This window comes from Cynocephalus volans, chromosome 7 (assembly GCF_027409185.1).
Source record: "Cynocephalus volans isolate mCynVol1 chromosome 7, mCynVol1.pri, whole genome shotgun sequence".
In the NCBI taxonomy this organism is placed as follows: Eukaryota; Metazoa; Chordata; class Mammalia; order Dermoptera; family Cynocephalidae; genus Cynocephalus; species Cynocephalus volans.
In genome coordinates, this window is record NC_084466.1 from 32,768,210 (window position 1) to 32,788,541 (window position 20,332).

The following is a 20,332-nucleotide window of genomic DNA, read 5'->3' on the forward strand; positions in this document are numbered from 1 at the left end:
CAATCCTAAAAACGAAGCTTCTCATTTGAAAATCCCTAAAACTAGTATGTCCCTTAAAAAAGAAAATTTTCTCATAAAGGACATTTGGTATACCCACATTTTCTTAAAATTTGTCCTACAACTAATTCAGTCTTTAACACTCAAAGTTTCTATATATGTTTAATTCACTTAATTTAAGACTAATGAAAACATATCTAGATACAATTTCTTAGAAAACAAAGCAGAAAGTAACTTATGCATGGTTATTTACAGAAAGAGTTTTCCTAAATAATAATATAAATATCATGTTCAAAAATTTGACAAATCCTTCCTAATAATCAGTACTGCCAGTTTCAATGAACTTGACAAATAACAAAGGATGTTTCATTTGTAGAATTACTAGATGAATCTAAAATCCAGAAACTAAACCATTTGACATGGTTAATAATTTTATTTTTATTATACTAAATGTCAGGATAAAAATCAATGGCATTTACAAGCTCAAAGACTGTATCACACTCTCAATTATATCAAACACTGATGAACCAAACATGACTGGACTTTAATGCTACAACTTTATGGTTTCTCTAAAGTAGATGCAAATCTTTTAAATGGGCACATACGCAAATGTACAAAAAAATATAAATATTTAAAGAATGAACAGAAATGACTTTTAAGCATAAACCACCCTGCCATTCAATTTTGAAGCTCTATCTTTTCTTCATTAATTTGTCTTCTGTTATTAGTAGTCTTCTATCCTATTAAAGTTGTAGGTTTACAGATGATTTGGAAATTTCACATAAGTATAAGAAAGGAATGTTGAGTTGATGACAGTCTAGGGACAAAGAAAGAATTAGTCTTAAAATGAATTAAGTTGCATTTATCTAAATCATAATACAATAAAAACCATTTTATAGCAGAATTATATCAAGTATATATAATATTCTTCTGATAAAGATAACATAAAGTAGTATATATCAGAACGTATTCTAAAGTATAAAGTTCCTGTAGGAGACGTTCATCCAGAAAACATTTACATTATATTTTAGACTCTCCAAGATGCATTCATGATAATCACACTTAATATTCACAGAATACCATTCAAATTAGTAAAATTACTTTGCCTTTTATCTTATTGCTAACACGGACAGACTCTTTTTTTTTTTTTTTTTTTTTTTTGGCAGCTGGCCGGTGCTAGAATCCAAACTCTTGACCTTTTGACAAACTTTTAATGCCACTGTTTGGCTGTTTACAAAGACATTTTACTGGTTTAAAAGAAAACGTGTGTGGAGGGTGGGGGCCTTAATGGAATACTTAAAATGAAACTATAATATGATCCAGAAATGCAATTATATTTATAATACTCTTCAGCAAAAACAAGTAAATTATATAAGCTTACGTATAACTCATATAAGTTATAAATAAAATTTAAGCAACCAAATCACAAACCACACTACTTATAAAAAAAGAATACTTACTTATATAGTAACCTTGAAACACACTGTCCTTGTAGTCCTACATTCAGAAGTTAAGTGTTTTAGAAGACATTTTGCTTATGTAGTTCAAATACTTTGAAAGTTTAAATTATTTATAGATATGAAGTACATGGTACTTGTTTTAAAAACAGGATAGGGAGTAAAGATATTAGGTCTGTTTATGTGAAGATATTCTTGACTGCACAATAAATAAATGCTATTACTATATACATGGCCTCCAGATATTCACTGGATAATTAGTAAGACATCCTCTGCTCACGTCCTTATATATTCTCATTTATTCAAGTTGTAGTTTTCATTGTTGATACAAACTGACACACATTAAGGAAACAGTAATAGAGCTTCTATTTTCTTCACACAACTTTTACACCTTGATCCAGATTAACATGACTGCCTGACAAATTGCTTTTCAATCACAGATTTGTTTTTCTGTTTTTTTCACCAGATGTCTATGTGGATTTCACATTGTTTATTAAAAATGCCCATTCCTTCTATTTAAGTACTTTGTCATATTTTGTTTGTTTTTCAAGTCTTCAAATTTTGTGCTGGTGGTTACTAAGCACACATCCTGCAGTCTATCTTTAAAAAGAAGTTCAAAAAGTCTGATTTAAAGTTTAAGTTTACACATTATGTCTTAATAAATTAAAATTTATGAAATTCAATTTTAAAAATCTAAAAGTTATTTTATAAGTCTACAACTTATTAAATTTCAATAAGCTGTTAACAGTATAAAAAATAAATACGCTAACTCTGAGTAAAAATCATGAGTACACATTAAGCATTTAATATGTACTGGTACATATGAATATATAAAGGAAATAAACAGTTAATATATTAATATTTCCTACCTCTATAAGAAGAAGAAATATCTTGTTCTATGAGCAGCTGCCATACTTTCAGACATATTTCTGACTTTTAGGTAATTTACAAATCCTTTGAAGAAAAGAAGCAGGCCTGAGAAGGTTGAAATAATATGGATATATATTATGTTCTTATATAAAAAATGGTCATGGTAAATTTAAAATAAGACAATTATAAACAAGATCTTCTTGGCTTAAGAAATTTAATCTGCAGGATTCCATTCATTCCGCAATATATTTTACACTATAAAGATAACTCCATCGTGAGGAAACATAATAAAATTTTACTGCCACCCACATTCTTTCAATTTGTTAAGCCTAGATGTACCAAAATTAAAGTAAACCAAATCCAGCTATGAAAATCAAGAATTACACAAAAACATAATTTGTTAGTAATTTCTTTGAATAGCAAAGTTACCTAATGCATTTAAACTGATTCAATTAATAGAAACCCCATTTTATACTAATTTTTTCAATTAGTATAACTACTGAGCAAACTAAGACATATTCACTTATATAAAAGCATTCAAAACATAATACATGCATGTAGTTCCTACCAATTACGGAGAAAAAATAAATAATAAGCCTGTCTAGCAATATAAAGTGCCTGTCATTGGCGAAATCTGTATTTGAAGATGTGTGTATTATGTACATATTTTTAATTATGAGTACTTATTTTCAAGTAATAATAAAACACTAACTTATAGTAAAAATTAAGATAAAAGTCAGGAAAGACGACTTGGGAGGCAGTCACTAGTGATTTCTTAGATGACTTAGAATACATCTTATATCTCAGTTTCCTCTGTAAAATAGTATTTTCAAATGATAATCATTTACATCACAGATCTCTAATAATTAAAAAAATGCTTCTAAAATGCTTCAAAGTTTCAGATAGGAATATTAGATAAGTACAAAAGCATTGCTGTTATTAGGATAAGCCTATGAAATATTTAAGCATACAATTCCCAGGGAAACATTCATTGATTCCAGTAAATTTTTAACTCCAGACAATGGTATTGGGCAAAAACAAAAAACAAAATATATATATGTGCAGTCTTCCTCACCATGAAGAAAAGGGTCTGTGAATTTAAAACACAATGTCTCAAACTAAATTTGTACCCCAAATCCAATACAGTAATCAAAGCACTAAAATAGAAAGTATGTTTGTAATAAATTGAAGAAAGATAGAAGAGATGCACAAATAACTACTTAAACAAGTGGTATAAATTTCAGCTAAATCCAATCCCATCTGCTTCCCATATCTTGCTTCCCATCTCCCTCCATTTGTGACTCCCTCTCTCTGAATTCCACCCTCATGCCCTTCCAGATGGTGTTCGAAGATAAAGGTAAAAGTATTATTGAAAAATGTAAACCTAAATTATTTGTGAGATCCTTTCTTTTGTCTATGAAATTGCTGCTTCTAAGACACATTTTGTTCTGTTCAGGAATTTTCTAAACTAAGTCAATTCATATCTACAAATCAATCACTCGGTGGCTGTTTCTTAGCATTCTTCAATGTGCTCGATGTTCTTTTGAGTATATGTGAGAGCAACATTTTCATCATTGATTAAATCTTCACATTCTTCTAAATAAATGTTAGATTATGGCTCTGATGTGGAACTGAAATTGTCCTCTGCATTCTACTCTGCCTCACAGTTACCTTCCTAAGATTCCTCCAATCTCTAAAGAATACACACATACATACACACACACACACACACACACACACACACACACACACACACACACACAAATATTCACTTAATATGCTTAAGTACTTAATAGGCTTTATAAATTTTTCCCTTTTAGGTAAGAAACACAAAATTCAAGCAGTCAGAACACAATTAACAATATAAAACTGGCTTAACCCTTATATGAATCTGGCTTAACTCTTACACAAGTTCCCAATAAAGTCACAACACCATAATAATTTCACTATAATTATTAAAGAATTTAGTGACTTAACTGACCACCAAGAATTTGTTTCCCAGAAGATCCTAAAGATCCAATAGCACGACTAAATAAAAACGCAAAGAGAAGACTGCCACCTACTGAAATGCTATTATTTTGTGGTGCAATTCTTAGAGAAATGTGGGCTTTTAAAAACTTAAGTAGAAATAATACATATTCTTCATGTCAGTAAATATATTTGAAATGTGGGTTAAAGATATAATGTGATTTTAAGATTAATTTAATTATCATGCACCTAAATTGAAAAACACAAGGGAACAAAAATTAAAAATCCATAAAATTAAACAATATTAATAAAAAGATATACCTTGCAAGAAGATAACTCAACAGAAGTCCTGTAATCATTAAGCATGATGCCTTTCCTTGTGCCTGGCTGACTAATGATTAATGTCAGGCACATTTCAAAAGCATAAAGAATGGTTCCATAATCCAAAAATAAGAGAATGAATAGAACATCCAAACTATCATACTCTAAAATTTCCTAAGATCACTAAAGGAAATCATGCACATATATTTTCCAAGATAAATGCTAAAGACAATTTTTTTTTAAATCATGTCAGAATTTTCCAATTTTGTAGCAGTCAATTATCATTCAACCACTGATTCTTTACATTGACAGCCTCTGGATTTTAAATCTAAGAAATGTGGAATGAATTGAAAAGCTGAGATAATGTGAATGTTTGGATATGAGAATTTTACAGAAGAAAATTATTTCCACATAAGTGGCAACATAATTTATTTACATCTCACAGTTTTAGGAAATATCAAAGTTAAACTAAATGCAAATTAGTTAAACTGAAATGCATTAAGAATAAACTTACCAAGTACAAGAAATATCCATAAAAACCAATGTTGTCGATTGAAATATCCAGTAAAATAATCAGAAAACTATGGAATGAACATAAATATATTAACCATATTTGTACACCTAAATTTGAAAATTGTAGATTATCCTCACTTTCAGAATGATTTACCTCAAATAACTCTTAACATTTAAAGACAGCACAAAAGGAAAAATAAGGAAAAAATAAAGACATTAATAACATACAGATACATAATTATTTGAGAAAAAATCTTATGCAAAAGCAAACACAAAATATTTTAGAAACAATAAAACAATTTCAAACTGCTTGCAAAAAAGAAAAGTAAATGCTATACATCTGAATCAAACATTTTCTCATTAAAGAGTTCACATCAGTCCTTTTTTATAATCTCTCATGCCACAACTACCATCCCAAACACACTACAGCAACCCGCTGCTTCAGATATTAACACCAAAAACCATACATTAGTTTAATCTTATCAGATGGGGATGTTCTGCTGGCCTCTAAAGAGAAAAGCTTTTGACCTTCTGTACACCCCCTACTGTTAATCGCTGCCAAAAATACTAGGTGCATAAAGGCCCCCAACTCATTAGAGTCTTTTTATTTCCAAACTAAATGCTCTAGCTTCAGTCCCCAACAGCGAGCTGAGAACAGCTAAATGAACCTTGAAGTGGCATTTCAACAGTTCCTATTAGTGGCCATGGTAGACAGTTTTATATTCTCTGTGATGTGGGAATATGAACAGGCAGATGGAAGGCAGGGTTTGATGATACTGGACACAGGTATGTTTTCCTTGATTAGACTCTAAACATCATACTTCATTAATTTAAAAAGGTTTACAAAAACCAATCTAATTTTCTTCAGCTACTTCAGATAATTCTTCCTTATTATTCTTAAGCACCTAAACAGTGCCCCAAATAAATATCTTTTACAAGTGTTTAATACAAACTATTCTAAAACTACTAAAAACTATAAAAACTAGCTTGTTTCATCCACTCTGCTTTCACTGGTCTCCAAAGTGAATCTAATTTAACTAAAAATGATTTTGTTAAATGCAGATTTACCCTCAAATCCAAAATTAATTCAAAGAATTTCTAACTTTATAGGTAATTATTTCTAATTATTTGTTGGTGTTTTCCTAAAAGCTTTAAAATCCTACAGAATTGGTAATAAAACTGCTTACAAATTGTAAATAATGTCATCATTTAGAAAGCATATCAGCTAAAGATTATGCAAATCTGTCTTTTTACAAACCTTTTAAGTATTTTCTCAGGAAGTATTTTCAATTAATTAGTAAACCATGATTTAAATTCTCAGCTTGGAATTTTAGCAATTTCAAATACTTAAAGTTTCAAAGTACTATTAAAGATGCAAATCCCACATACTCCTATAGCTTCAAAACATGTACAATGAAGAAAGTTTGAAAATTGAAAAAAATGAAACTTATAAAGTAGAACTATACTATATTATTTTTAATCAAGTGATTAATAATTAGAAATAAAAGGTTTTCATATAGGTTTTATAGGCTATAGGAACAACAAAAAAGAACCAAAAAAAAATATTTTGAGCTTTCTGTATGTGTTAACCAGTAAGAGGCCAGAAAATCAAGAACAAAGTCATTCTTCACCAAAAATAATTTCCATAAAGCTATCTCTTATTTACTCCCAACTGAATAATATAATTATCTGCACCCTTAAGCCAAAGACAAAGACTCGCCATGTAAAAGTATGAAGAAATAAGCTTTTGGACTTATTACTGAGTTCTCAAAAATGTTTTAAAAATACTAAAATCATAGGGCTGAGCCAAGTTCTTAATTTTTTTAGTAAGTAAACCAATAATATTGATTGGCCAATCACAGGCTGCAGAAATCAAATTTTTAAAAATAAATAAAACAACATTAAGAATGTATTTATTTTATTTTATTAATATAAAACCAGTATTTTAGATAGAAGTAATATCAGAATCCTGGGCTAGCAGCCTTACAACACCAATGTCATGGGTTCGGATCCCTGTACCAGCCAGCCACAAAAACAACAACAAAAAAAAACAATCCTGGGCTAAAGATATTTACACCAAATCTGAGGTCCATGGCATCTAAGAAACAAAAAGGAAAGCAGCAGTATGACTTAATGTCTAATGAAAGAAACACCAGGCTTTTAGGAGAAAACCTTTTTCTCAACACTAAACTCCAAGAGGAATTTATTCCTTGGAGCCTTATAGAAAAAGACAAAGTACAGTGAAACAAAAGTAGTACAGAACTGGGAGAACAGGCATGTAATCGAGACCAAGCAGATTTTAATCCACATATAAACTGTAAGGCCTCTCAGCAAGTTATTAAACTCTTTTTAATAACCAATAAAATGGCTGAATCATCACCAGCTTCAGAAATATGGATAGGGTTAAGGAACTTGGTGTTCTTAACAAATCATGCCTGGAACTCACTAAGTGTTCAATGGATGGTGGCTATTGTTATCTTATACAAAATATTTTTTTAAATCCTTTTCTTATATCAATTCTCAATCCACACTAAAGGTGCAACATTAACCTTAACTCAGTAAAAGTATTTTAAAGGAAAACTAAACAGTCCTGGTGATCAAACTTGATGCTAGTAGAATTGTCTCTTGGTATCTCAAGGGGATTGGTTCCAGGACCCACAGATACCAAAATCCTAGGATGGTCAAGTCTCTCATATAAAATGATGAATTATCTGCATATAATCTATACATATCCTCACATATACTTTAAATCATCTCTAGATTGTTTATAATCCCCAATACAATGTAAATGCTATGTAAATAGTTGTTATACTGTACATACTGTTTTTTTATTTGTACTTTTTTTTGTTGTTGAATTATTTTTGAGTTCTTTTTTTCTCCAAATACTTTTGATCCATGGTTAGTTGAATCTGCAAATGTAGAAACCATGGATGTGGAGGGTCAACTGCATATACCTTACAAAACCATGAGAAACTCTACTCTTTGAGTTTAAGTTCCCCATCTTATCACATTAACCAGAATTGATTACTACATAATATAACCGCTTCTCAACCAGGGATTCTATGAGAGAATTAGGTTCTAATACCCTAAAGGCATAGGTTGTATATAATGGATTAACTTTCTTCTCATGCATCTAGAAGGATACTAGCAATTTACCAACTTCGGAAAAATTGAGAAAGTAGCCCTCAAATCATTTTCTGTATTCTGTGACTTAGATGAGAAATACCATTTGAAAAATAATAATTCTATTAGTATCATAACTAAGGTTGGACATATAGTGTGCCTTTATCTTTGTATGTTCTATAATAACTGATAGACTTATGCTTATGGTGGGGCATGCTATACATCTTTTAAAATAAAATTAAAGCAAGAAACTGCTAGAGGACAGTTCTTAAAATGGCTCAGATTTTAACCATCTTAGAAGAAACCAGTCCACAGATCCCAAACAAGAATTAAGTGATGTATAACTAAAACCTATAATTTGGTCTGAACTAAGATGGGATCTGGTAAGATTACTGAAACCCTGGGAAGCTAAAAAATAACTTTAAAAATAATAAAGAAGGGCCAAACCCGTGGCTCACTCAGGAGTGTGCGGCGCTGGGAGCGCTGAGGCTGTGGGTTCAGATCCTATATAGGGCTGGCTGGTGCGCTCACTGGCTGAGCGTGGTGCAGACAACACCAAGCCAAGGGTTACGATCCCCTAACCGGTCACAAAAAAAAAAAAAAAAAATAATAATAATAATAATAATAATAAAGAAATGCGTTACACCCACAGTAATACTATTTTTCTATTGGATACTTTTTAAACAGATTTAATAATCTAGGTGCATTATCAAAGTGTCTGAAACATTTAAGAGAAGCTAACATATTAGGCCTATGATTCTACTGAAAATTTTATGAGGATTCAGCTCATTCAATTAGAAATCAATGTTTAAATCAATACGTTTTGTAGAATTTATGTATTTTAATTTATTAATTTTAAAATAGCATTTAAAATGTGTGGGGAAATTTTCAGAAGAATTACTGAAACAATAAATAAATAAAGGCACTCTCGATCATTCTCCTAGGCCTTAACCTAAAACAACTAGGAAGAAACATTTGTAAAAAGGAACCAAAAGGGTCCTTAAGAAGCAAAGGTAGAGACCTAGGGGAAGATTATGCTAACAATACCAATGCCTACGCAATTTACAGAAAACTATTTTGGGACTAGAAAAGCTGTTGAGCTGGGGAAAAGGAAAAAAACCTGTCTTCCTGTGCAACACCTTATAAATGATAAACAGGCAGAGAGTAATTTCAGGGAACAACAAGAAAATGAGAAGAAAGGCTTAGATGGAACATAAAGGAAAAAAAGATGAGTTCTGACAGCCACTTCACAGGCCCCTTCTTTACTTTTGAACTCTCAGCATTCCAAAAAGAAAAACAAACAAACAAAAAATGAGAAGACATTTAATTTCATGATAATTTTACTAACCAATAGAAATTTTTATGTTTTAACTCATTTTAGGCATGCCTGCACTATATCCCAATAATAGTAATGATCTACTGATCACATATATGTGTGCGGTAACTGGGCAAGGTAATTTAATTATATCACTTCCATACCTCATAAAAGTCCTGGCCTATTAATGAAGAAACTAATGCTCAGAACAATTAAACAACTTCAAGTTAGAACACATATAAAAAAAATGAGATTCAAACTTAAATTTTTCTGATTTCAAAGTTCTTTCCACTACACTAGCAGCCTCTCATATAATGTTATAAAATGTTCACACCACAGAGATCACTACAATAATTACATACAGAAGGTAAGAATAAGCCTTGAAATAACTGTATTCATGAGCATAAAATGAATATTTATGAACCACACAGAAAATTTCATAGATTTTCATTTTAAAGATAAAAGATATATAGGCTATCAAAACACTCACCCTGACAATAAGGATCCACTTGATCAATGACAGGCCAAACCCACAGATAGCACCAGACCTTCCTGCTATGGTATTCGTGATACAGATGGATAAACAAAATCCAAGCCAGTTGAAAATAAATGCCACTAAAAGCAACAGAGACATTTTTTTAAAAGACCACAATTTAGAAGCAAATTAACAGAGACATAATGTTAACAATATTTTATCACTCAATGGAAACAGCAGTTCCCTTTCTTTCAACTCAAATATCAATTAAGCCTTTTTTATAGACTGTAGCTTACCTTTTGCAAATGTAGGAGTTATTTACTATAAATCAACAAATAGGTAAGCTTGGTTTCTTGTCAGTTTGGTCAATAGGAATCAATTCCTCAAAGCTTATCACTAGTAAGTGAAACTGCTAAAAACCTGATCACAACACAGATCCCATGTGGTCCCACCCAAAAGTCCAGCCTAAGCAATCAGCCGACAAAACTGGCTTTTTTTTTTTTAATAAAACAAAATAATAAGATTAAATATTTCACACATATTTTATGGATTTCTTAAGGTACAGTTACAATTCTTACATGATCTTTTTCTGGGTTCATTTACAATATGTAACCCCATTTAAAAGCTATATAAAAACAGTATTAATTTTCAGTGTTTGCTGTCCTGATAACACTTTTAAGAACTGTAACATTTTAGACTTGTATATGGTAGGTGCTCAAAATAATTTATTCAGTAAAGATGGTTAACATCATTAATCGTTAGAGAAATGCAAACTAAAACCACGATAAGATACCACCACACACCTATTAAAATGTCTGAAACAATGGGCCGGCCCCCGTGGCTCACTCGGGAGAGTGCGGCACTGGTAGCGCCGAGGCCGCGGGTTCGGATCCTATATAGGCATGGCCGGTGCACTCACTGGTGAGCGTGGTTCAGACCACACTGTGCCAAGGGTTGCAATCCCCTTACCAGTCAAAAAATAATAATAATAATAATGTCTGAAACAAAACAAAATAAAACTATCAATACCAAATGCTGGTGAGGGTTGCAGAGCAACAGGAACTCTAATTCACTGCTGGTGGGAATGCAAAATGGTTCTCTCTTTGGAAGAGAGTTTGGTAATTTCTTACAAATCAGAATTCACATTTCAAACACTCTAATTCTTTTTAAAGTTACAAATAACTTAATTTCTCTTCAATTATATTTCCTTCAAGTCTAAAATGAGAATAATTTGGGTGATTAATTATTACCACAGCATGCTGATGTGAAGGATTGCACATGATACAAATGGCTAAACCTTGGAGGAAAAGTTTTCTGAATAAAGCCAAACACAGTCCATTACATTTTTAAAGCACTAGAGTTCAGGTTCATTTCCATAGACGGTCAATTATCCAGTGAACCAAATCTTAATTTCTAATGTTTAACTATCTGACAAATAACTGGATTCTATTCCATTCTTTTAGAAAATTTCTTAAAAATAAGATCAGAGATATGCAGGTTAGGCACTTATGAGAGGCATTTGTTGTATTATGAGAAGCAAAAACATTATCAGGGGATATGCATATTTCTTCTTTTACATTTTCTGTGCAAGAACATGGAATTATCTTAGCAAATTTAACCGTAAACTTTTTTTTAGGTTTATGTGAGGTAAGAGACTGAAACATAGACAGTGGAAACAAAGAAGTCAAGAATTAAAAGAACAAATGATTTTGGCTGACATAGTCTTATTGATTCACTGTAATTTTATTTTCACAAATTATATAACCTGAAATGCTTAAGTTATAAACCACATTACAGAAAATGTATTTCTAGACCTTTTTACCAACAGTAGCTACTAGAATAGTTTAAACATGAAAAATATACCAAGTTGCAATTTGAAGAACAGCCACTAGATGGTAGTGATTACAAATAAATCTATCTATGCTTATCAAAGCAAATAAGACCTAAGCCTACAGTCTAGCAGAAAAGAGTATAAACGGAAATAAAGGTAAAAAATATAATTTTATTCTAATAATATTCATCCAATATACGTAGAATAGAAAGCATAAAAAATATAGGTTGTAAAAACAATTTAGTAAAAATCATGAATTAAATATATACATTTTTATGTTAATTAGTATACTATTACTGGCCCAAAATAAAGTTATACAGCGTGTCCTTTACAAAATTTACATCATGTATTTACAACACTTACATCAGTAAAATGTTTCAAATCTAAAAAAATAAAGATTAAAAAGAAGATAATGGAGTTAAGTGCAATACTGAAATGAAGAAATAATAAGACCAAAGCCAAATAATTAGATGGTATCAAATAACAGGTTTTTATTCCTAATAAGCATTTATACTATGAACAGTACAATAAATTTAGATTTTCTCTTCTAATTAAGATTTCTTAAAAGATATAACCATGAAAGAAATTAACGTTTAATCTACTCTTTTTGTAAACACAATATGTAGAAAATTTGTTATTAAAATAATTAACAGTTGAACTAAAAAATGATAAAAACCATGGTTCATTAATAGTATAAAACAATAGTCATTTGTAACCAAAGAGTTAATTTCCTTTTCATTGTACCTAACATATCTAACAAGAATTATAACTAAAACCATTTAAGATTTAAATTTTGCATATATATTAGCTGGTTAACAAGCTGAATATAATTTAGAAAATTTGAAAAGAAAAATATATTTGCCTGCCTTCCTCCCCAAACTACCACCTCTTCTTCAGCAGATGACATAAAAAAAAGAAAGGAAGAACCCATTTCAAAATGGAGGAAAAACACTACTGATTTTTGTATATTGATTTTGTATCCTGCAACCTTACTAAATTCATTTAACAACTCTAAGGTTTTTTGGTAGAGTCTCTTGGGTTTTCTCTATGTAGAATCATGTCATCTGTGAATAGGGACAATTTGATTCCCTCTTTACCTATTTGGATGACTTTTATTTCTTTCTCTTGTGTAATTGTTCTGGTAAGTGCTTTCAATACTATGTTAAATAAGAGTGGAGAGAGCAGGCATCCTTGTCTTGTTCCAAATCTTCCAACAAAGAAAAGCCCAGGACCAGATGGTTTCACTGATAAATTCTACAAAACCTTTGAAGAGGTATTAATACTAGTTCTTTCCAAACTATTCCAAAAAATTGAAACAGAAACCATTCTCCCAAACTCATTCTATGAAGCCAGCATCACCCTGATACCAAAACCAGACAAAGATAACAACAAAAAAAGAAAGCTACAGGCCAATATTTTTGATGAATTTAAACACTAAAATCCTCAACAAAATACTAGCAAACAGAATACAGCAACATATCAAAAAGATTATACACCATGATCAAGAGGGATTCATCCCAGGAATGCAAGGATAGTTCAACATATGCAAGTCAATAAATGTGATACACCACATCTACAAAGTCAAGAACAAAATTCAACATTCCTTCATGATAAAGACTCAACAAATTAGGTATAGAAGGAAGGTATCTCAACATAATAAATGCCATATACAATAAACCCACTGCCAATATCATCCTGAATGGGGAAAAGCTGAAAGCTTTCCCTTTGAAAGAATGAAATTCTACCATTTGCAGCAACATGGATGACCCTGGAGAAAATTATTCTAAGTGAAACAATCCAGGTACAGAAAGAGAAATACCACGTTCTCACTTATAACCAGGAAATGCATCCATAAGTAAACAAACGAACCATAAAGAGAGACAGAGAGAAAGAAAGGAAGAAACAACAATCACAGCAACACGTTGAACTTTTAGAAAACTAGAGGTGGAAAAGGGGAGGGGAGAGGGTAAGGGAGAGGGGCTAATGAGGAATTGGTCAACAGACACAAAGAATGATTGTGTATTGTAATGATGAATAAGCTAACTATACTGATCTAACCACCACACATTGTACACAATTATTGAAAATCAACATTGTACCCCACATGTATGTATAATAAAAAAAAAAAATGGAGGAAAAGATTAAGTGAATTTCCAGACTCAAACTCAAGAAGTATGCATTTTCTATTTTTAAAGTTGAATATGGCACATTAAAAAAGCAATTTAATTTCTGTTTTATCATCGAAATAAACCTTATAAGTAAAATGAATTAAATTAGTATTCTATCCAAGAAGGAATGAAAGCTTGATCATTTACCCGGGTTGGGGGCAGAAATTAACTGTATCATAGTCTAATAAATTTACTTATATAAATATTGTGTTTCTACCACAGGTTTTGAAATTTAAAGTTTATTGAATGTTTTAGTATTATTTAAAAAGTTCACTGTGTGCCAATACCTGTGGTAGGAATTGAAATAATGAAGACTATAATATTGTTCCAGTTGTCCAGAATATCCCCTTTTCCAACCCTTTTTCTGGCTTAAGGACATTCGAATGGAAGTCCTCTGCTCCAAATGCAGAATTTAGTTCCATTTTATATGCTTCTGTAAGCAGTGAATGTACGTCAGTATTCCATCATTTCTCTTATAAAACATTATTTAGCTTAAATATGCTTATATACCTTTATACAGACAGCATCCAGTATAATGGCTGCAATGCATAATTATCCAGTCAGTGTTTAATCTAGGATTTGTCTTATAACATACAATCACAGTATTCATTAGTTCAATATCAGGAACAATACATTTTAAAGAAGGTAGGCACATGCTAACAATATTTGCTTTTCTTCACTATGTTACTTTAAATACACACACAGCCAATACACACACAAAAACACAGCTTGGAAAGATCACTTACTAAAAAATGCCAGCATGAAAATGCCATCATTGCCCACTCTGAGCTGGTCTGCATCACTGAAGTCATCTCTTGGTGAACACTCTTCCTCCTGAATCTGTAAAACATATATCATTAGAACAGCTAACTAAAATAATTACAAGTTTATAATCTTAAATGTAAGAATAAGAACTTGAATAAAATCTAATGTTGTGTATTTGTTGCACAGATAAAATGAGATAATGAGTACAGTGTCTGGCAGAGTAGGTACTCAATAAATTTTAGCAAGTATTACTTTTTCAAGTAACTTTAAAGATAAACACAAAAAGAGATAAAAGTTGAATAACATCAAATTTATAAAAACAGTATCAAGAAGATAGATGGGACACTCTACATTAGTATGAAACAGGAAACAGGTACTTTCATGACCATTGGAAGAGTATAAATTGGTACAACCTCTATGGTTGGCAATTTGGCAATTTTTATCAAAAATAAAAATGTACATACCCTTTGATTCAGCAATTCCAGTTCTTGAAATATATTGTACAGATATATACACGCATTCTCACTTATAAAAAATGATGTATTAAAGATAATTCATTGCAGCAATGTTAATAAGAACAAACGATTAAACACAATCAAAATGCCCATCAACAGTGGACTGTGTTAGGAGATAATTCTCCATGAATCTCTCATGTTTCCGCATGTTTTCCAAGCAAAGGCATTGGCTTCCTTTTCTCTGGATGCTTACATAGCAGAGATCTTTAGAAGAGATAGTGTGTCTGTTAAGAGCAGAGGTGTGGGCATTCTTATTGATCATTAGAAAAGATGTAAGTTTCCTAATCTCAGAGTTCCTCTCTTATAACACAACCCACTGCACACTGAGGTTCTCACTTAGCCCTCTTTGTGTCACCCTCTGGGAACTGGGACTCAGAACTGGCAAGAGAAAATGCTAATAGTTTGGCTACTATTATTGCAATGAATAATGAAGTCTTTGTCTCTGACCCAGCAGTCTCGTGTCTTCTGCCAGCATCCCTAAAACTACGACAAGTTAATCAGTTAGCTTGCAAATCAGATAAAATTTCAGACCATTCACAGTTGTTGACAGACTGGTGAAATAAATTATTGCATATCTAGCCAATGAAATTCAAAAAGTAGGGTAAAAATTTAAAAGGAAATAAAAAAGAACCAAAAAGTTCTTGATGTTCTTAATATTCTAATAACAATCTCCAAAATATATTAAGTGAAAATCATTTGTATAGTATAATACCTTTTGTGTACAAAAATAATATACTAACAAATTAATGTATTTGCTTTTAAATGTAAAAAGCTTCTGTGAAAGTATATACAAAACCTGTTATCACTGATTACTGATGAATATTCAGCAAATATTAATGGAATATCTATTCTACAGACTTTGCTTCCTGGTCCTTGGGATACATCAGTGTACACAAAACAAAGATGGTTGCCCTTCTGAAGCCTATATTCCAGTTAAAGAAGCCAGACAATAAACAAAGACATAATAAGTAAGTTATTTATACAATTATTATGCCCCCTCCAAAAAAAAAAAAGCAAAGAAAGGGGAGGGGTGGGGGAGGGAAGGGAAAGAGAAAGGGAAAGGGAAAAAGAAAAGGAAAAGAAGTTTGGAAATACTAAGGTGTTAAAGGTTACAGGTGACACTTGAGCAAAAACTTAAAGAAGAGGTAAGAGAGTTAGCTATCCAGGTATTTCACAGAATAGTGTTCCAGGAAGAAGAGAAGAGTAATAAGCCAGAGCTAAGGTTCTAAGATAGGATTGCACATGGCATGTTAGAGTAATAGCAAGGAGGCTAAAATGGCTGAATCAAAACAAACACAAGAGAAAACAGGTAAAAATGAGGTCAGAGAGAGGCAGAGAGGCCACTGAAGGACCTTAGATTTTACTGAATGAAATGAGAGATATTACAGAATTTTGATCAGATGAGTGACATGACCTGATTTACATATACATTGTATGTACTCAATATCAGTTAAGTTTTAATGTTCTGATTTTGTGAGACTCGGTCAGAGAAGCTAGCGCCTTGCCCAAGATCACATAATTAAGAGGGTCAAGGCAAAACTTGATCCAGGACACTGATGTTCTTTCTACCTAGTCATGGTAATCTCACTAAGTATACTGCTTTCCTGAAAGAAAACAACTTTCAAAACCATGTTATGTTGATAATTATTTGGGCACAAAGATTCCTGAGGCTCTGCAATCATATACCCAAGGCAAACTATGTATGGTAAATTTAATGACTGGCAATAATTAAATGCATATTAATAAAATTTTATATAATTTCAAATTAATTCAAGAAATAAACATTAAAGCACAGTATGAACCAAAAAATACCACTGTCAATATGATGGCAAAGGCATAAATATTTCGTACTATTTTAAAATGCCAGTCCATACTCTGAACGATAAATGCTGGCGAGGTTGCGGAGAAAAATGAACTCTCATACACTGTTGTTGGGACTGCAAAATGGTGCAGCCTCTATGGAAAATGGTATGGATGTTCCTCAAACAATTGCAGATAGATCTACCATATGACCCAGTTATCCCACTGCTGGAAATATACCCAGAGGAATGGAAATCATCAAGTCGAAGGTATACCTGTTCCCCAATGTTCATTGCAGCACTCTTTACAATAGCCAAGAGTTGGAACTAGCCCAAATGTCCATCATCGGATGAGTGGATACAGAAAATGTGGTATATCTCCACAATGGAATACTACTCAGCTATAAAAACAAATGAAATACTTCCATTTGCAACAACATGGATGGACCTTGAGAGAATTATATTAAGTGAAACGAGTCAGGCACAGAAAGAGAAATACCACATGTTCTCACTTATTGGTGGGAGCTAAAAATTAATATATAAATTCATACACACACATAAAACAAAACCGGGGGTGGGGAGAAGATATAACAACCACAATTACTTGAAGTTGATACGACAAGCAAACAGAAAGGACATTGTTGGGGGGGAGGGAGGAGAGGGAGGAGGGAGGGAGGTTTTCGTAAGGGGCAACAATAATCAACCACAATGTATATCGACAAAATAAAATTTAAAAAAATAAATAAATAAAAATAAAAAAATGTAAAATAAAAAAATTAAAAACCTGCTGCATTAAAAATAAATAAATAAATAAATAAAATAAAATGCCAGTCCAGAGATTTTATCAAAGGGTATCCTTTGTTAAAAAGACAGAAGACATGCACAAAGATATCTTTTATAATGTTAACAACAACAAAAAAAACCACCACCAATATTTGAAAATAATCTGATTATTCACTAGAGAGGAACAGCCACTAAATTATAATAGCATATTGATTCCATGGAATTTCACTCAATCATTAACAAGAAAATATTTACATAAAATGTCTAAAAAATAAAAGATGGTTATCTATACAATAGTTTCGACTACATTCAACATTGATTTATAAATCCTAAAATTGGTAAAAGACACCAAAATATTTTAAAATGAAAAGCTGTAATAGAACATTGTGGTGGTACTTCTTTCTAACTTCCCACATTGGCTAATGAAAAGAAATTATTCATTAACTTAATCAATGGTCATTTATCAAACACCAAATATGTGCTAGATAATAGCTAGATGCTAGAAATGTAAATGTAAGATCTCTGTCCTGTTGATCACAATTTATCAAGTGCTAGTTCTTATGTGAAAAGACAAATTACTGGAACAATTTAAAGCAAGTTACAAAAAAATGAACCCTACCCGCTATAACGTTGTAAGATGAGCCTACCTCATGATCAAACATGTTTGAAAAGTTATATAAAGTGAATGATTTGGAACTCAACTATTTTTCATAGAAATACTACAAATGAGTAGTTCCTTTCCATAAATCTATTTAACCATTCTATAATGTACATGCAACTCTACACTTTAGAAACAGGAAATAGTAGAAAACAGTACTTTTTGAAAGTCTCTTGACTACTATATTCTCCCAATGAGAGTTGATTTCAGAAATAAGCTTTCAGTTTCCCAGCTGAGACTCATTTACAATTGAATGTACTCAAATAGCTAATTGGAAAAACTTTTTTTAATTTTTAAAACTTTAAATTGACAAATATAAATTGTACTTATGTATGGTGTACAATATGATGTTTTGAAATATGTATACAATGAGGAATGCTAAATCAAGCTAATCAACATATGAGTTAGCTCAAATAGTTTATCATTTTCTGTGGTAAGACCACTTAAAATCTATTCTCAGCAAACTTCAAGTACAGACCAGTTTTTTATCCGAATCAAGGGTGAAGAATCATATACAAACACTCATACTTTGCAGAAAGAGGGTGCTGGAACACTAGATTAAGAAGCACTGATAAATCTAAAATATTTTTTACAAGTACCTAAGTTAGTCTCTTACATACAATTCTACTTTGCTTTCTATGAAAGTTTCTACAATGCCCATAAGCTGGGGTTACAATAACACCAGAAGCAGGTGAAAACAGGGAACTTTTCTTTACGGACATATTCCAACACAGGCTGGGGATCACATTTACTTTCTAAAACAAGGTACTCGAAATGATGACAGTGAAGAAATGGAACAGTAACACTTAAAAAGAGTGTTCTCTACAAAAGGTGTAAAATCACCTTTTTGCTTTTCTCAAAGTTCACAGAGTAAGATTTAATGCTTCTTACTTTCTCTTTAGAGTTCTGTCCTATTGTATGGAAGTTAGGGCAGTAGATGATCCAAGGTCCATAATACTCTTTAAGGACCTTTGCCACTGCCAAAGTCTATAGGGAGAACCTCCTGAGAAGAGAGGTTATTGTCAATTTACTTCACTGAGAGAACGTGCATATGCAGTTATAAATATGTTTCCAAGCAATCTTGAGTTAATTTTGACAGATATTCCCTACTTTATAGACCTACCCTCCTTCTCTATGTGTCTCCCCTCACACATCAACAATCCTACTGACTAATTTATATTTATGCCACTGTCTTAAAGAGACTTAGTTTCCCTCTCTGAGAGGAAAAAGGCATAAAAAATAAATTTGGGGTTTATTGTCTTTATCTAACTTTGTAACTGCGCCCAAAGCTATTTACGTTGATATTTGACTCTCTGTATGTTGAAGGATGGAAGTGGGAGCAGCTACGGAAAGGGTTGTAATTGATGAAAGAAACCTATCCAGGAAACATGCTCATATCTCAGAGGATCTACTGGCTGGGCTCTGGCCTCACAGTGGCAAGGAGAGAATGTTGTACAAGGAAGCACATCCCTTGGCTCCTCACCTGATTCTAAGCTTTCCTGGGTAAAGTGATTTTTTCTTTTTCCTGAACAAAATGAGATGAATCCAGGGATCTGAAATGACATCTCTAAAGTCTGAATCAAGAAAAAAAGGTAACAAATTCTAGCCCTCCTTGCTGCACACTAAAATGTAAGTAATTTCTACCTTTTACCTGACTGCAGAATAGCATACATGTATCTCAGTGACTCTCTCTATTACTAAGACAAGACGGCGAGGAAGAAAGGGCAAGTAGAATCCTTGACCTTCACTCCAAAATTCTAGGGTAGGATATGAT

At 31.9% G+C, this 20,332-nt stretch overlaps 1 protein-coding gene across 1 annotated transcript in view; it reads right to left on the minus strand.

Annotated features, from left to right (window-relative positions):
- Positions 1-286: 286 nt before the first annotated feature.
- NDFIP2 (Nedd4 family interacting protein 2) overlaps positions 287-20,332 on the minus strand; it is a 65,912-nt gene continuing 45,866 nt past the window's right edge. Inside the window, exons 5-9 of the mRNA XM_063101524.1 lie at positions 14,785-14,878; positions 10,055-10,179; positions 5,128-5,194; positions 2,324-2,429; positions 287-814 (exon numbers count right to left, since the gene is read on the minus strand). Coding sequence (XP_062957594.1) covers positions 2,326-2,429; positions 5,128-5,194; positions 10,055-10,179; positions 14,785-14,878 — 390 coding nt within the window. The 3' untranslated portion in view covers positions 287-814; positions 2,324-2,325. The remainder of the gene's footprint in view (positions 815-2,323; positions 2,430-5,127; positions 5,195-10,054; positions 10,180-14,784; positions 14,879-20,332) is intronic.